At 47.4% G+C, this 19662-nt stretch overlaps 1 protein-coding gene and 1 long non-coding RNA gene across 3 annotated transcripts in view; one reads left to right on the top strand and one right to left on the bottom strand.

Annotated features, from left to right (window-relative positions):
• Positions 1-15915, top strand: part of PLS3 (plastin 3) — a 111139-nt gene extending 95224 nt beyond the window's left edge. For both annotated transcript variants that reach the window (XM_051969263.1, XM_051969262.1), the window contains 3 exons: positions 13385-13508; positions 13613-13737; positions 14675-15915. In XM_051969263.1, the coding sequence (XP_051825223.1) occupies positions 13385-13508; positions 13613-13737; positions 14675-14807 (382 nt within the window). In that variant the 3' untranslated portion in view covers positions 14808-15915. The remainder of the gene's footprint in view (positions 1-13384; positions 13509-13612; positions 13738-14674) is intronic.
• Positions 4123-7702, bottom strand: LOC127543229 (uncharacterized). Its single transcript, XR_007949163.1, has 2 exons — positions 7580-7702; positions 4123-4252 (listed from the first exon to the last, which is right to left on the bottom strand). It is a non-coding gene; the product is annotated as an uncharacterized LOC127543229 (long non-coding RNA).
• Positions 15916-19662: the final 3747 nt, after the last annotated feature.

The raw sequence follows: 19662 nt of genomic DNA, 5'->3' as shown, positions 1-19662 counted from the left end.
TATAACACCCCCACCTCTGTGTATTCCTCTCTTTTTTGTCCCTCTATCTTTTTACCACCTCTCAATCTTTACTTTTGTCTCTTTGTCCAGGTCGGTGTCACTCACCCTGTTTTCTTTCTCTTTTTCTCCCCATCAACGTGTGTAAACATCCCTGTGTTGTCTCAGCTGCTCTCCCCCCAACCCCATGACCGTACATAACATTCTCTGATCTATCTGGTACCCATTTCTGTCAGGCTCTTTGCCCTGTCTCTGTGGTTAAACACCATCCATAGCCTGCCTCTTGTTCCTCTGAAAGAAAATTGTATGCAGAAAAATATGGAAGGGAGATGTCTCTGTGTCCCACTCTCTCTTTTCCCACTCCTTGTCTCCCTTCTTCCTGTCTCCATTCCTGTGTATCTCTGTCAGTCTCTTTTTCTCTCCCATTTCACATCTTTCTGTGTCCAACTATGTCTTTATCTGCCCCTTTATCCTGACAGAGACATAATTGGAAACAAATATGTGAGAAAGAGGTGGAGTGAGATGTCTCTGTGGCTCTCTCTGACCATGTTCAACTATCACCCCCTTTCTCCTGAGAGGGAGATGAATCTTGTGTCCCACTGTCTCTATAAAAACCCATCTGTCCCTGTGTCTCTCTCTCCTTTCCTTGTACCTTGTTTCTCTCTCTGTGTCCAATTACCTCCCTAAGTGTCCCTCTTCTTTCTGTCTCTATTCGTTCTCTCCCCTTCTCTCCCTCCCTCTTTATCTCTTTCTCTCTCAATGTACAACTACCTCTTCTGACAGAGAGTTGGACACAGACACGGGAGAGAGAATAGAGGGAGGAAGATTCCTCTGTGTCCCACCATCTAACAACCCATCTGTCCATGAGTGTCTCTCTCCTTCCGGTGTACCTCTTTTCTCTCTCTGTGATCCTCTTCTTTCTGTATCCATGTCTGCTCCCTCTTTATCTATTTCTCTCTCTATGTCCAACGACCTCCCTCTGTGTCCCTCTTCTGTTTCCCCTCTCTGCTTCTTTCTTCCCCTCTTTATCACCTTGTCTCACTGTGTCGAACTATCTCTCTATTTCTGCTGACAGAGAGTTGGACACAGAGAGGGGGAGAGAGAATAGAGGGAGGGAGATGTCTCTTGTGTCCCACTATCTCTCAAAGAACCCATCTGTCCCTGTGTCTCTCTCTCCTTTCCTTGTACCCTTTTTCTCTATGTCCCCTTTCTTTCTCACTCTCTCTCCTGCTCTCCCTCCCTCGTTATCATCTTCTCTCTCTGAGTCCAACTATCTCCTTCTGTTTCCTGAGAGAGAGTTGGAGACAGAGAGAGACATGAGAAAGAGGGGGAGAGAGAATAGGGGGAGGGAGATGTCTCTTGTGTCCCACTATCTCTGGAAGAACCCATCTGTCCTGTGTGCCTCTCTCCTTTCTATGTACCTCTTTTCTCTCTGTGTCCCTCTTCTCTCTCCTTCTCTCCCTCCCTCTTTATCATCTTCTCTCTCTGAGTCCAACTATCTCCCTCTTTTTCCTGAGAGAGAGTTGGACACAGAGAGAGACATGAGAAAGAGGGGGAGAGAGAATAGAGGGAGGGAGATGTCTCTTGTGTCCCACTATCTCTGGAAGAACCCATCTGTCCCTGTGTCCCTCTCTCCTGGTCTCCCTCCCTCTTTATCATCTTCTCTCTCTGAGTCCAACTATCTCCCTCTTTTTCCTGAGAGAGAATTGGACACAGAGAGAGACATGAGAAAGAGGGGGAGAGAGAATAGAGGGAGGGAGATGTCTCTTGTGTCCCACTGTCTCTGGAAGAACCCATCTGTCCTGTGTGCCTCTCTCCTTTCTATGTACCTCTTTTCTCTCTGTGTCCCTCTTCTCTCTCCTTCTCTCCCTCCCTCTTTATCATCTTCTCTCTCTGAGTCCAACTATCTCCTCCTTTTTCCTGAGAGAGAGTTGGACACAGAGAGCGACATGAGAAAGAGGGGGAGAGAGAATAGAGGGAGGGAGATGTCTCTTGTGTCCCACTATCTCTCAAAGAACCCATCTGTCCCTGTGTCTCTCTCTCCTTTCCTTGTACCCTTTTTCTCTATGTCCCCTTTCTTTCTCACTCTCTCTCCTGCTCTCCCTCCCTCGTTATCATCTTCTCTCTCTGAGTCCAACTATCTCCTTCTGTTTCCTGAGAGAGAGTTGGAGACAGAGAGAGACATGAGAAAGAGGGGGAGAGAGAATAGGGGGAGGGAGATGTCTCTTGTGTCCCACTATCTCTGGAAGAACCCATCTGTCCTGTGTGCCTCTCTCCTTTCTATGTACCTCTTTTCTCTCTGTGTCCCTCTTCTCTCTCCTTCTCTCCCTCCCTCTTTATCATCTTCTCTCTCTGAGTCCAACTATCTCCCTCTTTTTCCTGAGAGAGAGTTGGACACAGAGAGAGACATGAGAAAGAGGGGGAGAGAGAATAGAGGGAGGGAGATGTCTCTTGTGTCCCACTATCTCTGGAAGAACCCATCTGTCCCTGTGTCCCTCTCTCCTGGTCTCCCTCCCTCTTTATCATCTTCTCTCTCTGAGTCCAACTATCTCCCTCTTTTTCCTGAGAGAGAATTGGACACAGAGAGAGACATGAGAAAGAGGGGGAGAGAGAATAGAGGGAGGGAGATGTCTCTTGTGTCCCACTGTCTCTGGAAGAACCCATCTGTCCTGTGTGCCTCTCTCCTTTCTATGTACCTCTTTTCTCTCTGTGTCCCTCTTCTCTCTCCTTCTCTCCCTCCCTCTTTATCATCTTCTCTCTCTGAGTCCAACTATCTCCTCCTTTTTCCTGAGAGAGAGTTGGACACAGAGAGCGACATGAGAAAGAGGGGGAGAGAGAATAGAGGGAGGGAGATGTCTCTTGTGTCCCACTATCTCTCAAAGAACCCATCTGTCCCTGTGTCTCTCTCTCCTTTCCTTGTACCCTTTTTCTCTATGTCCCCTTTCTTTCTCACTCTCTCTCCTGCTCTCCCTCCCTCGTTATCATCTTCTCTCTCTGAGTCCAACTATCTCCTTCTGTTTCCTGAGAGAGAGTTGGAGACAGAGAGAGACATGAGAAAGAGGGGGAGAGAGAATAGGGGGAGGGAGATGTCTCTTGTGTCCCACTATCTCTGGAAGAACCCATCTGTCCTGTGTGCCTCTCTCCTTTCTATGTACCTCTTTTCTCTCTGTGTCCCTCTTCTCTCTCCTTCTCTCCCTCCCTCTTTATCATCTTCTCTCTCTGAGTCCAACTATCTCCCTCTTTTTCCTGAGAGAGAGTTGGACACAGAGAGAGACATGAGAAAGAGGGGGAGAGAGAATAGAGGGAGGGAGATGTCTCTTGTGTCCCACTATCTCTGGAAGAACCCATCTGTCCCTGTGTCCCTCTCTCCTGGTCTCCCTCCCTCTTTATCATCTTCTCTCTCTGAGTCCAACTATCTCCCTCTTTTTCCTGAGAGAGAATTGGACACAGAGAGAGACATGAGAAAGAGGGGGAGAGAGAATAGAGGGAGGGAGATGTCTCTTGTGTCCCACTGTCTCTGGAAGAACCCATCTGTCCTGTGTGCCTCTCTCCTTTCTATGTACCTCTTTTCTCTCTGTGTCCCTCTTCTCTCTCCTTCTCTCCCTCCCTCTTTATCATCTTCTCTCTCTGAGTCCAACTATCTCCTCCTTTTTCCTGAGAGAGAGTTGGACACAGAGAGCGACATGAGAAAGAGGGGGAGAGAGAATAGAGGGAGGGAGATGTCTCTTGTGTCCCACTATCTCTCAAAGAACCCATCTGTCCCTGTGTCTCTCTCTCCTTTCCTTGTACCCTTTTTCTCTATGTCCCCTTTCTTTCTGGCTCTCTCTCCTGCTCTCCCTCCCTCTTTATCCTCTTCTCTCTCTGAGTCCAACTATCTCCCTCTTTTTCCTGAGAGAGAGTTGGACACAGAGAGCGACATGAGAAGAGGGGGAGAGAGAATAGAGGGAGGGAGATGTCTCTTGTGTCCCACTATCTCTCAAAGAACCCATCTGTCCCTGTGTCTCTCTCTCCTTTCCTTGTACCCTTTTTCTCTATGTCCCCTTTCTTTCTGGCTCTCTCTCCTGCTCTCCCTCCCTCTTTATCATCTTCTCTCTCTGAGTCCAACTATCTCCTCCTTTTTCCTGAGAGAGAGTTGGACACAGAGAGAGACGTGAGAAAGAGGGACAGAGAGAATAGAGGGAGGGAGATGTCTCGTGTGTCCCACTATCTCTGGAAGAACCCATCTGTCCTGTGTGCCTCTCTCCTTTCTATGTACCTCTTTTCTCTCTGTGTCCCTCTTCTCTCTCCGAGTCCAACTATCTCCCTCTTTTTCCTGAGAGAGAGTTGGACACATAGAGAGACATGAGAAAGAGGGGGAGAGAGAATAGAGGGAGGGAGATGTCTCTTGTGTCCCACTATCTCTCAAAGAACCCATGTGTCCCTGTGTCTCTCCCTGCTTTCCTTGTACCCTTTTTCTCTATGTCCCCTTTCTTTCTCGCTCTCTCTCCTGGTCTCCCTCCCTCTTTATCATCTTCTCTCTCTGAGTCCAACTATCTCCCTCTTTTTCCTGAGAGAGAGTTGGACACAGAGAGAGACATGAGAAAGAGGGGGAGAGAGAATAGGGGGAGGGAGATGTCTCTTGTGTCCCACTATCTCTCAAAGAACCCATTTGTCCCTGTGTCTCTCTCTCCTTTCCTTGTACCATTTTTCTCTATGTCCCTTTTCTTTCTGGCTCTCTCTCCTGCTCTCCCTCCCTCTTTATCATCTTCTCTCTCTGAGTCCAACTATCTCCCTCTTTTTCCTGAGAGAGAATTGGACACAGAGAGAGACATGAGAAAGAGGGGGAGAGAGAATAGAGGGAGGGAGATGTCTCTTGTGTCCCACTATCTCTGGAAGAACCCATCTGTCCCTGTGTTTCTCTCCTTTCTCTGTACTTCTTTTCTCTCTCAGTCCCTTTTCTCTCTCCTTCTCTCCCTCCCTCTTTATCATCTTCTCTCTCTGAGTCCAACTATCTCCCTCTTTTTCCTGAGAGAGAGTTGGACACAGAGAGAGACGTGAGAAAGAGGGGGAAAGAGAATAGGGGGAGGGAGATGTCTCTTGTGTCCCACTATCTCTCAAAGAACCCATCTGTCCCTTTGTCTCTCTCTCCTTTCCTTGTACCATTTTTCTCTATGTCCCTTTTCTTTCTGGCTCTCTCTCCTGGTCTCTCTCCCTCTTTTTCCTGAGAGAGAGTTGGACACAGAGAGAGACGTGAGAAAGAGGGGGAGAGAGAATAGAGGGAGGGAGATTTCTCTTGTGTCCCACTATCTCTCAAAGAACCCATCTGTCCCTGTGTCCCTCTCTCCTGGTCTCCCTCCCTCTTTATCATCTTCTCTCTCTGAGTCCAACTATCTCCCTCTTTTTCCTGAGAGAGAATTGGACACAGAGAGAGACATGAGAAAGAGGGGGAGAGAGAATAGAGGGAGGGAGATGTCTCTTGTGTCCCACTGTCTCTGGAAGAACCCATCTGTCCTGTGTGCCTCTCTCCTTTCTATGTACCTCTTTTCTCTCTGTGTCCCTCTTCTCTCTCCTTCTCTCCCTCCCTCTTTATCATCTTCTCTCTCTGAGTCCAACTATCTCCCTCTTTTTCCTGAGAGAGAGTTGGACACAGAGAGCGACATGAGAAAGAGGGGGAGAGAGAATAGAGGGAGGGAGATGTCTCTTGTGTCCCACTATCTCTCAAAGAACCCATCTGTCCCTGTGTCTCTCTCTCCTTTCCTTGTACCCTTTTTCTCTATGTCCCCTTTCTTTCTGGCTCTCTCTCCTGCTCTCCCTCCCTCTTTATCCTCTTCTCTCTCTGAGTCCAACTATCTCCCTCTTTTTCCTGAGAGAGAGTTGGACACAGAGAGAGACATGAGAAAGAGGGGGAGAGAGAATAGAGGGAGGGAGATGTCTCTTGTGTACCACTATCTCTCAAAGAACCCATCTGTCCCTGTGTCTCTCTCTCCTTTCCTTGTACCCTTTTTCTCTATGTCCCCTTTCTTTCTGGCTCTCTCTCCTGCTCTCCCTCCCTCTTTATCATCTTCTCTCTCTGAGTCCAACTATCTCCTCCTTTTTCCTGAGAGAGAATTGGACACAGAGAGAGACATGAGAAAGTGGGGGAGAGAGAATAGAGGGAGGGAGATGTCTCTTGTGTCCCACTATCTCTGGAAGAACCCATCTGTCCCTGTGCCTCTCTCCTTTCTATGTACCTCTTTTCTCTCTGTGTCCCTCTTCTCTCTCCTTCTCTCCCTCCCTCTTTATCATCTTCTCTCTCTGAGTCCAACTATCTCCTCCTTTTTCCTGAGAGAGAGTTGGACACAGAGAGCGACATGAGAAAGAGGGGGAGAGAGAATAGAGGGAGGGAGATGTCTCTTGTGTCCCACTATCTCTCAAAGAACCCATTTGTCCCTGTGTCTCTCTCTCCTTTCCTTGTACCCTTTTTCTCTATTTCCCCTTTCTTTCTCGCTCTCTCTCCTGGTCTCCCTCCCTCTTTATCATCTTCTCTCTCTGAGTCCAACTATCTCCCTCTTTTTCCTGAGAGAGAGTTGGACACAGAGAGCGACATGAGAAAGAGCGACAGAGAGAATAGAGGGAGGGAGATGTCTCTTGTGTCCCACTATCTCTGGAAGAACCCATCTGTCCCTGTGTTTCTCTCCTTTCTCTGTACTTCTTTTCTCTCTCTGTCCCTTTTCTCTCTCCTTCTCTCCCTCCCTCTTTATCATCTTCTCTCTCTGAGTCCAACTATCTCCTCCTTTTTCCTGAGAGAGAGTTGGACACAGAGAGCGACATGAGAAAGAGGGGGAGAGAGAATAGAGGGAGGGAGATGTCTCTTGTGTCCCACTATCTCTCAAAGAACCCATTTGTCCCTGTGTCTCTCTCTCCTTTCCTTGTACCATTTTTCTCTATGTCCCTTTTCTATCTCACTCTCTCTCCTGCTCTCCCTCCCTCTTTATCATCTTCTCTCTCTGAGTCCAACTATCTCCTCCTTTTTCCTGAGAGAGAGTTGGACACAGAGAGCGACATGAGAAAGAGGGGGAGAGAGAATAGAGGGAGGGAGATGTCTCTTGTGTCCCACTATCTCTGGAAGAACCCATCTGTCCCTGTGTTTCTCTCCTTTCTCTGTACTTCTTTTCTCTCTCAGTCCCTTTTCTCTCTCTTTCTCTCCCTCCCTCTTTATCATCTTCTCTCTCTGAGTCCAACTATCTCCCTCTTTTTCCTGAGAGAGAGTTGGACACAGAGAGAGACATGAGAAAGAGGGGGAGAGAGAATAGAGGGAGGGAGATTTCTCTTGTGTCCCACTATCTCTCAAAGAACTCATGTGTCCCTGTGTCTCTCTCTCCTTTCCTTGTACCCTTTTTCTCTATGTCCCCTTTCTTTCTCGCTCTCTCTCCTGCTCTCCCTCCCTCTTAATCATCTTCTCTCTGAGTCCAACTATCTCCTTCTTTTTCCTGAGAGAGAGTTGGACACAGAGAGAGACGTGAGAAAGAGGGACAGAGAGAATAGAGGGAGGGAGATGTCTCGTGTGTCCCACTATCTCTGGAAGAACCCATCTGTCCTGTGTGCCTCTCTCCTTTCTCTGTACCTCTTTTCTCTCTGTGTCCCTCTTCTCTCTCCTTCTCTCCCTCCCTCTTTATCATCTTCTCTCTCTGAGTCCAACTATCTCCTCCTTTTTCCTGAGAGAGAGTTGGACACGGAGAGAGACATGAGAAAGTGGGGGAGAGAGAATAGAGGGAGGGAGATGTCTCTTGTGTCCCACTATCTCTCAAAGAACCCATTTGTCCCTGTGTCTCTCTCACACTCTCTCCTGCTCTCCCTCCCTCATTATCATCTTCTCTCTCTGAGTGCAACTATCTCTTTCTTTTTCCTGAGAGAGAGTTGGAGACAGAGAGGGACAGAGAGAATAGAGGGAGGGAGATGTCTCTTGTGTCCCACTATCTCTGGAAGAACCCATCTGTCCTGTGTGCCTCTCTCCTTTCTCTGTACCTCTTTTCTCTCTGTGTCCCTCTTCTCTCTCCTTCTCTCCCTCCCTCTTTATTATCTTCTCTCTCTGAGTCCAACTATCTCCTCCTTTTTCCTGAGAGAGAGTTGGACACAGAGAGAGAATAGAGGGAGGGAGATGTCTCTTGTGTCCCACTATCTCTCAAAGAACCCATCTGTCCCTGTGTCTCTCTCTCCTTTCCTTGTACCATTTTTCTCTATGTCCCTTTTCTTTCTGGCTCTCTCTCCTGCTCTCCCTCCCTCTTTATCATCTTCTCTCTCTGAGTCCAACTATCTCCCTCTTTTTCCTGAGAGAGAGCTGGACACAGAGAGCGACATGAGAAAGAGGGGGAGAGAGAATAGAGGGAGGGAGATGTCTCTTGTGTCCCACTATCTCTCAAAGAACCCATCTGTCCCTGTGTCTCTCTCTCCTTTCCTTGTACCCTTTTTCTCTATGTCCCCTTTCTTTCTCGCTCTCTCTCCTGCTCTCCCTCCCTCTTTATCATCTTCTCTCTGAGTCCAACTATCTCCTTCTTTTTCCTGAGAGAGAGTTGGACACAGAGAGAGACGTGAGAAAGAGGGACAGAGAGAATAGAGGGAGGGAGATGTCTCGTGTGTCCCACTATCTCTGGAAGAACCCATCTGTCCTGTGTGCCTCTCTCCTTTCTATGTACCTCTTTTCTCTCTGTGTCCCTCTTCTCTCTCCTTCTCTCCCTCCCTCTTTATCATCTTCTCTCTCTGAGTCCAACTATCTCCTCCTTTTTCCTGAGAGAGAGTTGGACACAGAGAGCGACATGAGAAAGTGGGGGAGAGAGAATAGAGGGAGGGAGATGTCTCTTGTGTCCCACTATCTCTCAAAGAACCCATCTGTCCCTGTGTCTCTCTCTCCTTTCCTTGTACCATTTTTCTCTATGTCCCTTTTCTATCTCACTCTCTCTCCTGCTCTCCCTCCCTCATTATCATCTTCTCTCTCTGAGTCCAACTATCTCCCTCTTTTTCCTGAGAGAGAGTTGGAGACAGAGAGAGACATGAGAAAGAGGGGGAGAGAGAATAGGGGGAGGGAGATGTCTCTTGTGTCCCACTATCTCTGGAAGAACCCATCTGTCCCTGTGCCTCTCTCCTTTCTATGTACCTCTTTTCTCTCTGTGTCCCTCTTCTCTCTCCTTCTCTCCCTCCCTCTTTATCATCTTCTCTCTCTGAGTCCAACTATCTCCCTCTTTTTCCTGAGAGAGAGTTGGACACAGAGAGAGACATAAGAAAGAGGGGGAGAGAGAATAGAGGGAGGGAGATGTCTCTTGTGTCCCACTATCTCTGGAAGAACCCATCTGTCCCTGTGTCCCTCTCTCCTGGTCTCCCTCCCTCTTTATCATCTTCTCTTTCTGAGTCCAACTATCTCCTCCTTTTTCCTGAGAGAGAGTTGGACACAGAGAGGGACGTGAGAAAGTGGGGGAGAGAGAATAGAGGGAGGGACATGTCTCTTGTGTACCACTATCTCTCAAAGAACCCATCTGTCCCTGTGTCTCTCTCTCCTTTCCTTGTACCCTTTTTCTCTATTTCCCCTTTCTTTCTCACTCTCTCTCCTGCTCTCCCTCCCTCTTTATCATCTTCTCTCTGAGTCCAACTATCTCCTTTTTCCTGAGAGAGAGTTGGAGACAGAGAGAGACATGAGAAAGAGGGGGAGAGAGAATAGGGGGAGGGAGATGTCTCTTGTGTCCCACTATCTCTGGAAGAACCCATCTGTCCTGTGTGCCTCTCTCCTTTCTATGTCCCTCTTCTCTCTCCTTCTCTCCCTCCCTCTTTATCATCTTCTCTCTCTGAGTCCAACTATCTCCCTCTTTTTCCTGAGAGAGAGTTGGACACAGAGAGAGACATGAGAAAGAGGGGGAGAGAGAATAGGGGGAGGGAGATGTCTCTTGTGTACCACTATCTCTCAAAGAACCCATCTGTCCCTGTGTCTCTCTCTCCTTTCCTTGTACCATTTTTCTCTATGTCCCTTTTCTTTCTGGCTCTCTCTCCTGCTCTCCCTCCCTCTTTATCATCTTCTCTCTCTGAGTCCAACTATCTCCCTCTTTTTCCTGAGAGAGAGTTGGACACAGAGAGAGACATGAGAAAGAGGGGGAGAGAGAATAGAGGGAGGGAGATGTCTCTTGTGTCCCACTATCTCTGGAAGAACCCATCTGTCCCTGTGTCCCTCTCTCCTGGTCTCCCTCCCTCTTTATCATCTTCTCTTTCTGAGTCCAACTATCTCCTCCTTTTTCCTGAGAGAGAGTTGGACACAGAGAGGGACGTGAGAAAGTGGGGGAGAGAGAATAGAGGGAGGGACATGTCTCTTGTGTCCCACTATCTCTCAAAGAACCCATCTGTCCCTGTGTCTCTCTCTCCTTTCCTTGTACCCTTTTTCTCTATTTCCCCTTTCTTTCTCACTCTCTCTCCTGCTCTCCCTCCCTCTTTATCATCTTCTCTCTGAGTCCAACTATCTCCTTTTTCCTGAGAGAGAGTTGGAGACAGAGAGAGACATGAGAAAGAGGGGGAGAGAGAATAGGGGGAGGGAGATGTCTCTTGTGTCCCACTATCTCTGGAAGAACCCATCTGTCCTGTGTGCCTCTCTCCTTTCTATGTACCTCTTTTCTCTCTGTGTCCCTCTTCTCTCTCCTTCTCTCCCTCCCTCTTTATCATCTTCTCTCTCTGAGTCCAACTATCTCCCTCTTTTTCCTGAGAGAGAGTTGGACACAGAGAGAGACATGAGAAAGAGGGGGAGAGAGAATAGGGGGAGGGAGATGTCTCTTGTGTCCCACTATCTCTCAAAGAACCCATCTGTCCCTGTGTCTCTCTCTCCTTTCCTTGTACCCTTTTTCTCTATGTCCCCTTTCTTTCTGGCTCTCTCTCCTGCTCTCCCTCCCTCTTTATCATCTTCTCTCTGAGTCCAACTATCTCCTTTTTCCTGAGAGAGAGTTGGAGACAGAGAGAGACATGAGAAAGAGGGGGAGAGAGAATAGGGGGAGGGAGATGTCTCTTGTGTCCCACTATCTCTGGAAGAACCCATCTGTCCTGTGTGCCTCTCTCCTTTCTATGTACCTCTTTTCTCTCTGTGTCCCTCTTCTCTCTCCTTCTCTCCCTCCCTCTTTATCATCTTCTCTCTCTGAGTCCAACTATCTCCGTCTTTTTCCTGAGAGAGAGTTGGACACAGAGAGAGACATAAGAAAGAGGGGGAGAGAGAATAGAGGGAGGGAGATGTCTCTTGTGTCCCACTATCTCTGGAAGAACCCATCTGTCCCTGTGTCCCTCTCTCCTGGTCTCCCTCCCTCTTTATCATCTTCTCTCTCTGAGTCCAACTATCTCCCTCTTTTTCCTGAGAGAGAATTGGACACAGAGAGAGACATGAGAAAGAGGGGGAGAGAGAATAGGGGGAGGGAGATGTCTCTTGTGTCCCACTATCTCTCAAAGAACCCATCTGTCCCTGTGTCTCTCTCTCCTTTCCTTGTACCCTTTTTCTCTATGTCCCCTTTCTTTCTGGCTCTCTCTCCTGCTCTCCCTCCCTCTTTATCATCTTCTCTCTGAGTCCAACTATCTCCTTTTTCCTGAGAGAGAGTTGGAGACAGAGAGAGACATGAGAAAGAGGGGGAGAGAGAATAGGGGGAGGGAGATGTCTCTTGTGTCCCACTATCTCTGGAAGAACCCATCTGTCCTGTGTGCCTCTCTCCTTTCTATGTACCTCTTTTCTCTCTGTGTCCCTCTTCTCTCTCCTTCTCTCCCTCCCTCTTTATCATCTTCTCTCTCTGAGTCCAACTATCTCCTTCTTTTTCCTGAGAGAGAGTTGGACACAGAGAGAGACATGAGAAAGAGGGGGAGAGAGAATAGGGGGAGGGAGATGTCTCTTCTGTCCCACTATCTCTGGAAGAACCCATCTGTCCCTGTGTCCCTCTCTCCTGGTCTCCCTCCCTCTTTATCATCTTCTCTCTCTGAGTCCAACTATCTCCCTCTTTTTCCTGAGAGAGAGTTGGACACAGAGAGAGACATGAGAAAGAGGGGGAGAGAGAATAGGGGGAGGGAGATGTCTCTTGTGTACCACTATCTCTCAAAGAACCCATCTGTCCCTGTGTCTCTCTCCTTTCCTTGTACCCTTTTTCTCTATGTCCCTTTTCTTTCTAGCTCTCTCTCCTTCTCTCCCTCCCTCTTTATCATCTTCTCTGAGTCCAACTATCTCCTCCTTTTTCCTGAGAGAGAGTTGGACACAGAGAGAGACATGAGAAAGAGGGGGAGAGAGAATAGAGGGAGGGAGATGTCTCTTGTGTCCCACTATCTCTCAAAGAACCCATGTGTCCCTGTGTCTCTCTCTCCTTTCCTTGTACCCTTTTTCTCTATGTCCCCTTTCTTTCTCGCTCTCTCTCCTGCTCTCCCTCCCTCTTTATCATCTTCTCTCTCTGAGTCCAACTATCTCCCTCTTTTTCCTGAGAGAGTTGGACACAGAGAGAGACATGAGAAAGAGGGGGAGAGAGAATAGGGGGAGGGAGATGTCTCTTGTGTCCCACTATCTCTCAAAGAACCCATCTGTCCCTGTGTGTCTCTCTTCTTTCTGCATCCCTCTTCTTTTTCCTTTCACTCTGTTTCTTTCTCTTTCCTTCTTTATCTCTTTCTCTTAGTCCAACTATCTCCCTTTTTTTCCTGAGAGAGACTTGGACACAGAGAGAGACGTGAGAGAGAATACAGGAGGGAGATGTGTCTTTTGTCCCACTATCTCTTGAAGAACCCATCTGTCCCTGTGTGTCTCTCCTTCTCTCCCTCCCTTTTTTCTCTTTCTCTCTCTGAGCCCAACTATCTCCCTCTTTTTCCTGAGAAAGAATGGGAGAGAGAATAGAGGGAGGGAGATACCTTTTTTTCCCCACTGTCTTTCTAAGAACTCATGTGTTCCTGTGTGTTTCTCTCTCTCCTTTCCTTTTAACCCTTTTCTTTGTGTCCTACTATCTCCCTCTTTGTCCTGAGAGAGACGTGGCCACAGAGAAGTGAGAAAGAGGGGGAGAGAGCATAACAGAGAGGTTGATGTCTCTGTGTCCCATCATCTAACAATCCATCTGTCCCTGTGTCTCTCCCCTTTCTCTTTACCTTCTTTTTTTGTCTCTTTTCTTTCTTGATGTTTCTCCTTCTCTCCCACCTTATCTCTGTCTCTGTCCCCCCGTCCCCCTCTTCCTCTCCCACTTCTGTATATTTCTGCCTCAGTGTTTCCTCATTGTTTACCTGTCCCTATCTTGTACTTGTTCCTCCTCTTTTTCTCCCCTCCCCTTTGTTTCTGTCCTTTGTTTTTCTCTGTTATTTCCAGGGTTCCTGCCTTGTAAATGTGCTGTGAGAAAATATATGAGAAAGGATGTGTCCCTCCAGGCCCTCTCCCTCTTACCTGCACTTACCTCTTTTCCAGGTATACCTTGAATGTCCTGGAAGATCTTGGTGATGGACAGAAAGCTAACGATGACATCATTGTGAACTGGGTGAACAGAACACTAGGGGAAGCTGGGAAATCCACCTCTATCCAGAGCTTTAAAGTAAGGCAAAGTCCCTCCCCTTTTGGGCCTCTCTCCTGCCCCATCTCTCTATGTGGGCTCCTGGAGGCCCACCTTGACTTGCTTTGCGCTTCTGTTTGTACTAGGACAAATCTATCAGTTCAAGCTTGGCTGTTGTGGACTTGATTGATGCCATCCAGCCGGGATGTGTTAACTACGACCTCGTGAAGAGCGGGAACCTGACTGAGGACGACCGCCACAACAACGCCAAGTGAGCTGCTCTGACAGTCTGGGCTCCTGTCTCCTGTCTTAGTGTTAACCCACAGGGCAGTACACATAGCAGCCTAGCCCTTTGTTCAAATCTCACTCCACACTTTAAAATTGCCTGATTCATCACATCTCTCATATCCTCAGTCGCCTAACTTGTAACTTAGACAACCAAAGGAGATACTACATGCTTAGACCTTGAGAAACTTTAAGTCTCAAGTTCTGAATCTGTTGGGGTTCCGGAGCCCTTCTCTAAAGTTAGATAAACTGAAGGAACTGCTAACTTTGAGCTGAGGTTAGTGAACACATAGGGCCTCCCCACTTAATAGACTCCCTGCAGAAGCCCTGCTCTAAGTGCCGGGTAGATGCCGGCTTGCAGGAGGGTTTTCTGGGTGTTGACAACAGGGGTACCCAAAAGCTTTATTTAAAAAAGACAAACAGCAGCGTTCAAGTTTATTTGACCCCAAATCTTCCTCTTCGGTGGCTTAGTGCGGCCCTGGCCTTGGGCTGTAGTGTCTCTGCCATCTGTGGAGTGGCCCTGGAATCACCCGCACTTGGGTTTAGCTGTGGAGTTGGGAGGCTGGCGAGTTCTGCCCTTTTATGTCAGACTTAATGCCCTATCAGAAGGTGCCTGATTTATTGAAAAACAACATTTCAGCCCCCCTCCCCGAGTGTGTTAGTAGCCACAAAGAAGAAATGGGTCATAAATGAGATCTCACAAACGTCCCGTTAGCGTCTTGTTTAGCGAAAGGTTTGCTGACCTTAGGGAGTCAGGAATTAGTTTGAGACCTGGTGAGCCAAGTGCTCACCAGAGCCCTGTGGGATTCCCAAGAGAGCAAGATGATTTCTAGCTGAGAGCATCTAGAATAGGAGCACTGAAAATGCCCGGGGCCTTTGTGGACGCACCAGGCCTAATTTTGTTGTTCTCTGGACACCCATAGGTATGCCGTGTCGATGGCCAGAAAAATCGGGGCCAGGGTCTATGCTCTACCTGAAGACCTGGTGGAAGTGAAACCCAAGATGGTGATGACGGTGTTTGCCTGCTTGATGGGCAGAGGGATGAAGAGGGTCTAAGAAAGTCAATCTAAATGCAAACAGAAGCCCTTGCCTCCTTCCCCCCTGCCCCCTGCATGACTCCCAGATCAGCTATTTCCAGGGTGGAATGCTGCTGGCTTATGAACCCTTGGCCTTTAAAGATCTTTTAGTTTTGCTTGGCAAGACTAGTACCGCCGTCATCATCATCAGAGTTCTCAGGGAGAGGAGTTTTAATACAAACAACTGCTCTTTCCCAAACACAGTCAAAGTGTCATTTCTCAAGTGCACACAAAATATCTTCCTATCCTAACCATTTGGCTCTCCTCCCCTTAGAATGCCCCACTGAAAGTCCCCCCACCCCCCCGCGATTGCTCTATTTTAATTCTCCGTTTTCCCTCTACTCTTTCCACCTTTTGGGTTTGATCTGATTGATGGGTAGGGATCCTACTAGACAGTAACTTCACATTTAATCCAGCAGTTTTGTTCTACTTGCGTAGTATGGATTGAAACCCTCGGGGCTTGTTTTTGTAGGCTTGAAGTTGCTCAGCGGCAAGTGTTAAAAGCTTCCTTAAAACTCTTATTTCTGAAAATCAATATCCTTTCATGTAATCTTTCCTACATGATGCTTTCTGATACATCAAAAGGTTTGGGTTCTCTTCTAGACAAGACCGCAACTGCTCCTGCCACCTTGTCCCCTAGCCCTGCCTTTTCAAAAAGCATCTGTTAGAGAGTGGGGAATGTATCCTAACCTTTGATCTGCTTTTCCAGTGTAGACAACTACTAGCAGGCGTTCCCACCACACGAATCCCTTTTGTGCTGTGTTTGATCCAAGTCTTTTGCTTCTTTTGTTTTGTTTTAAATTGAAAATGCTGTTGAATAGTAACTATTTTTCAGGGGAGGGAGTGCTATGACCAGCTCAAGTCAGTAGCAGGTAGAGCCAGTGTGCCGATTCGCGAGATAAATACACCGAAAACGAGGAGCAGTGCTCACCAAAGAAGGAAGAAAAATGTACCCATACGTCTTAATGTACTCTTGCTTTGGCAAGCTGTTTGCTCTATTTGCCAGATCCTATTGTTATTCTAAGCTATTCAAAGTGATGTCATTTGGTGGCAAATATTAGTTCAAGTAAAAGACATTTAAGTACAAACCCGTGTCCTCCGTGTCTGATTTCCCGTCCTTGGGGCCTTTTCCTCCAACCTCCCTTTTTATTCTGACTAGTTTGCCGGTCCCTTCTTAACAAGTTAAGGGCTGGCTCCATGAAGGCCAGCACCAGTCAGGGGAGCTGAGGTGGCTCCCTCACCAATGAGACCCCCTCCATTCCCATTCCCCTTCCCTCTCCTAAAACAAAGACTCAGTCCCCAGCAGCTCACTGTGGCTCCTGGTCGTAGCAACAACTGCTCTGATCAGACATGTGGTCCTGCCATGTCTGTGCTGTATCAGTGCTCAGAGGCCCCATCAACAAATATCCCTATGAGAAGAGAATATATGACCCAGTTGGTCCCACAGAACTCTTAGAACCCTTGTGTGGCTAACAATAACAACAACAACAACAACAACTATTAAACCGATGACTAGTACTTCTGTACCCCTTTAAGTTTTGGAAAGCAGGGGAGGAAAGTTAACTTGTTTCATCCTTATAACAATCCTGTGAAGTAAACGCTACCATCCCCATTTTACAGATGAGTAAACTGGGGTACAGTTATGCAACTTGCCCAGGGTTACACAGCTAAAAGGTATCTGAACGCTTGCGTCCTAGAACCTCCATCGTGGGCTCATTCGAGAATGATCAAGCTGAGGTCGAGGCCCGAGGTCGAGGCCCTGTGCCGAGCTGGGTCATGATGCTAATTTCATCATTGAAGAAAAGAAATGGTATGGCCAGACCAGATAACGCCATCAGCATTCTATCTTGGAGAGGGGCTAAATTCTCACTCAGAGAAATTAAAACCATTTATTAGATAGCAGAGTGCTAGGGAATAATGACAAAATGACAGTCAGCCCCTCCTGCTCTCTAGGAGCTGATCTGGGAGGGGAGGGGTTTCCTTGCATGAACAGACAAGGAAGAGACACAGGAGAGGGCTTGTGGTGAATGCTTTCCGGGGAGGAAAGGGGGAAATAATCCGAGGGGATTTCCTGGAGGTGGTAGTACCCGGACTAAGCCTGAAATGAAGAAGGGTCGGACAGGTAGAGATGAGAAAGAAGCGTACGTTAAGACTGGCTGGAGGCAGGAAGCTGCACGTCTTTGAGGCTGTAGGATGGGGGGTAAGTCGGCTACAATCCCAAATCTCTGGGGCTCTTACCGTGTAGCAGAACAGAAGTCCGTACGCCAGCCTAGCAGAGCCACCCAGCTTTTTCCCGGACGCCTTCTGCCGCCCGACATAGCCTATCCCATATGGGGGCCTTGTGCTCGTCAAGCTTTTTCCTATGCTAAGTTCATGCCACCCTTTCAGCAGCTTCGATTGGGATCGATCGACAGATATCTCTAGAGATGGCAGGCAGAGGATACCAAGCTGGATGCTTGCCCTCTCGTCAGCCAAGAGTAGAACGCGTGCCCTTGCATCGTTGCCCCATTCCCCAGTTACGGCTCCTCGCCCTCTGGAGCCCCCGTCTGACCCCTCTCCCACGTGGCAGCTTCCAAATCGTCCCCCAAACACAAATCTTTAGCCCCAACATCCCCAAACCATTTCTTACCCCAAAATGTGAACCAATCTCAGTGGGGAATAAAGTCAAGAACTATGGAACCCAAGCTGCTCCTTTTGTATTCGGCTCTATCGGAACCCTATGAATTACAACAGGGTAGAGGATACTACTGAGATGATAGTTACTAATTAGGAAGCAAACTCTATGAAATCAAGTTCAGGTCACACGGCAATGATAATGAACACGGAGTGCCACAGCTGGAAGGGACCTCGGAGGCCATCTGCAGAGGAGAAGCTGAGGCTCCATGAAAAACTCCTTACTTAAGTTCACAAAACTAAGCAAGCAATTACAGGTTTCATGCCTCTAAAGCCCAGGGACCTTTCTGCTCCATCTAACAACCACACACATTGGGCTGAGCCCTCTCGAGGTCCTTACGACCACCTGGAGATGTCAGGAGAATAAAATATCACTCTCCTATTTTTGCAACCGAGGCAGCAGAAATGCATGGAGGTAGAGCCGTGATGAAGATCACACAGGTGCCAGTCAAGTCGGCAGAGCTGGGATTTGAACTCAAGTCCCTGACTCTGAGACCAACAACCTCATGCTCATTATGCCCAATCAATGAGGAAACATTTATTTAAGTACCTGCTATGTGCCAAGTATTGTGCTAAGCATTGGAGATATTAAAAAAATAAGGCAAAAGACAATCTGGGAACTAGATAATTATATATAAATAGAAATATATATACACATTCATGGAGATGCATGTCAAAATATATGTATGTAGGTATATGATAATGTACATATATGTATCATACACATTGCAATGGAAGAAACTTGAAAAAGTTTGATTTTCCATTTTTCTTTCTGTATACAAAAGGTAGAAAGAAACACATAGGAAATGAAGCTGCCCAGCTCCCCGGGTGGAGCCAGATTATGTCCGGGATGGACACAGAAATTTGGAAATCAGTCATCTGCTCAGAGGGAAACACTGAAGAGACCCTAATAAATGTGAGCATTAAGGAAGACCATACGGAGAGAGGAAGGTTGATGATGGGCCTTCTGGGGCTCTCCTCTCCTTTTTCTAACCTGTAGAATATCACCCCTGATGGCATTTATATCATCCACATTTCCTTTCATTTCACCAGATTGCTTTTCACTTCTAGCTCCCAAGATGATAGACTTTCTCATGGAGTGCTTTTAGCTCCTCTACTTCCTCCCAAAGACCCGTCGTCTAACTCCTCTCCAAACTCAACCAGAGGATGAAAGATCTGTGGAAGCGTTTCCAGCAACAGCTCGGACCATTCCGAGTATGGGGATTATCTTTAGGCGATTCCCCCTCTCAAAAGGGAGCTCTGACACTTCAGGGACTTTTGTGAACGACTCTGCCCCTTGATTTTGAGGTCCACCTGACTTTGTAGCTTGTGACCTTTATCTCCGGGTTCTAAGAATTAGAGCCGGCGCACGATGAAATAGTGGACCTTGAAATCAAGGCCAATCTTACAGCAACTTATCGGCGGGATAATAATGCTATGACCAAGTGGGATTTCTACCAAGGATGCAGGGCTGGTTCGGTAGCAGGAAAACTATTACCGTGATCGGCCCTATCAATAACAAAACAACGGAAATCACGTGATAATAATCTCAATAGATGCCGAAAAAGCTTTTGACAAAATAAGCACCCATTTCTATTAAAAAACACTAGGAAACATAGGGAGAAATGGAGTTCTCCTTAATGCAATAAGTAGTACCTATCTAAACCAATGGCAAGCGTTATTTGTAATGGAGAGAAGCTGAATGCATTCCCAAGAGGATCAAGGGTGAGACAACAATGTGCTATTTATTACCACTATGCAACATTCCTTTAGAAATGTTGGCTTTAGCAGTAAGAAAAGAAAGATAAATTAAAGGAGTTAGAAATAGGCAATGAGGAAATCAAACTATCGCTCTTTGCAGATGATATGACGATATGATTACAGAAGCCTAGAAAAACCTACTCGAAACTATTCGGAGCTTTAGCAAAGTTGCAGGATATAAAATAAACCCATAGAAATCATCAGCATTTCTATACACTCTGTACAAAGCCCACCAGCAAGAGATAGAAAGAAAAATTCCATTTAAAGTAACTAGATGAGGCAACTAGGTGGCGCAATGGTTAGAACACCACCCCTGAAGTCAGGAGGACCCGAGTTCAAATTTGATCTCAGACACTTAACACTTCCTAGTTGTGTGACTCTGGACAAGTCACTTAACCCCA

This window comes from Antechinus flavipes, chromosome X, assembly GCF_016432865.1.
Source record: "Antechinus flavipes isolate AdamAnt ecotype Samford, QLD, Australia chromosome X, AdamAnt_v2, whole genome shotgun sequence".
Classification (NCBI taxonomy): domain Eukaryota; kingdom Metazoa; phylum Chordata; class Mammalia; order Dasyuromorphia; family Dasyuridae; genus Antechinus; species Antechinus flavipes.
The sequence above is the reverse complement of the archived record's forward strand: the minus strand, read 5'-3'. Positions and strand labels throughout refer to the sequence as shown.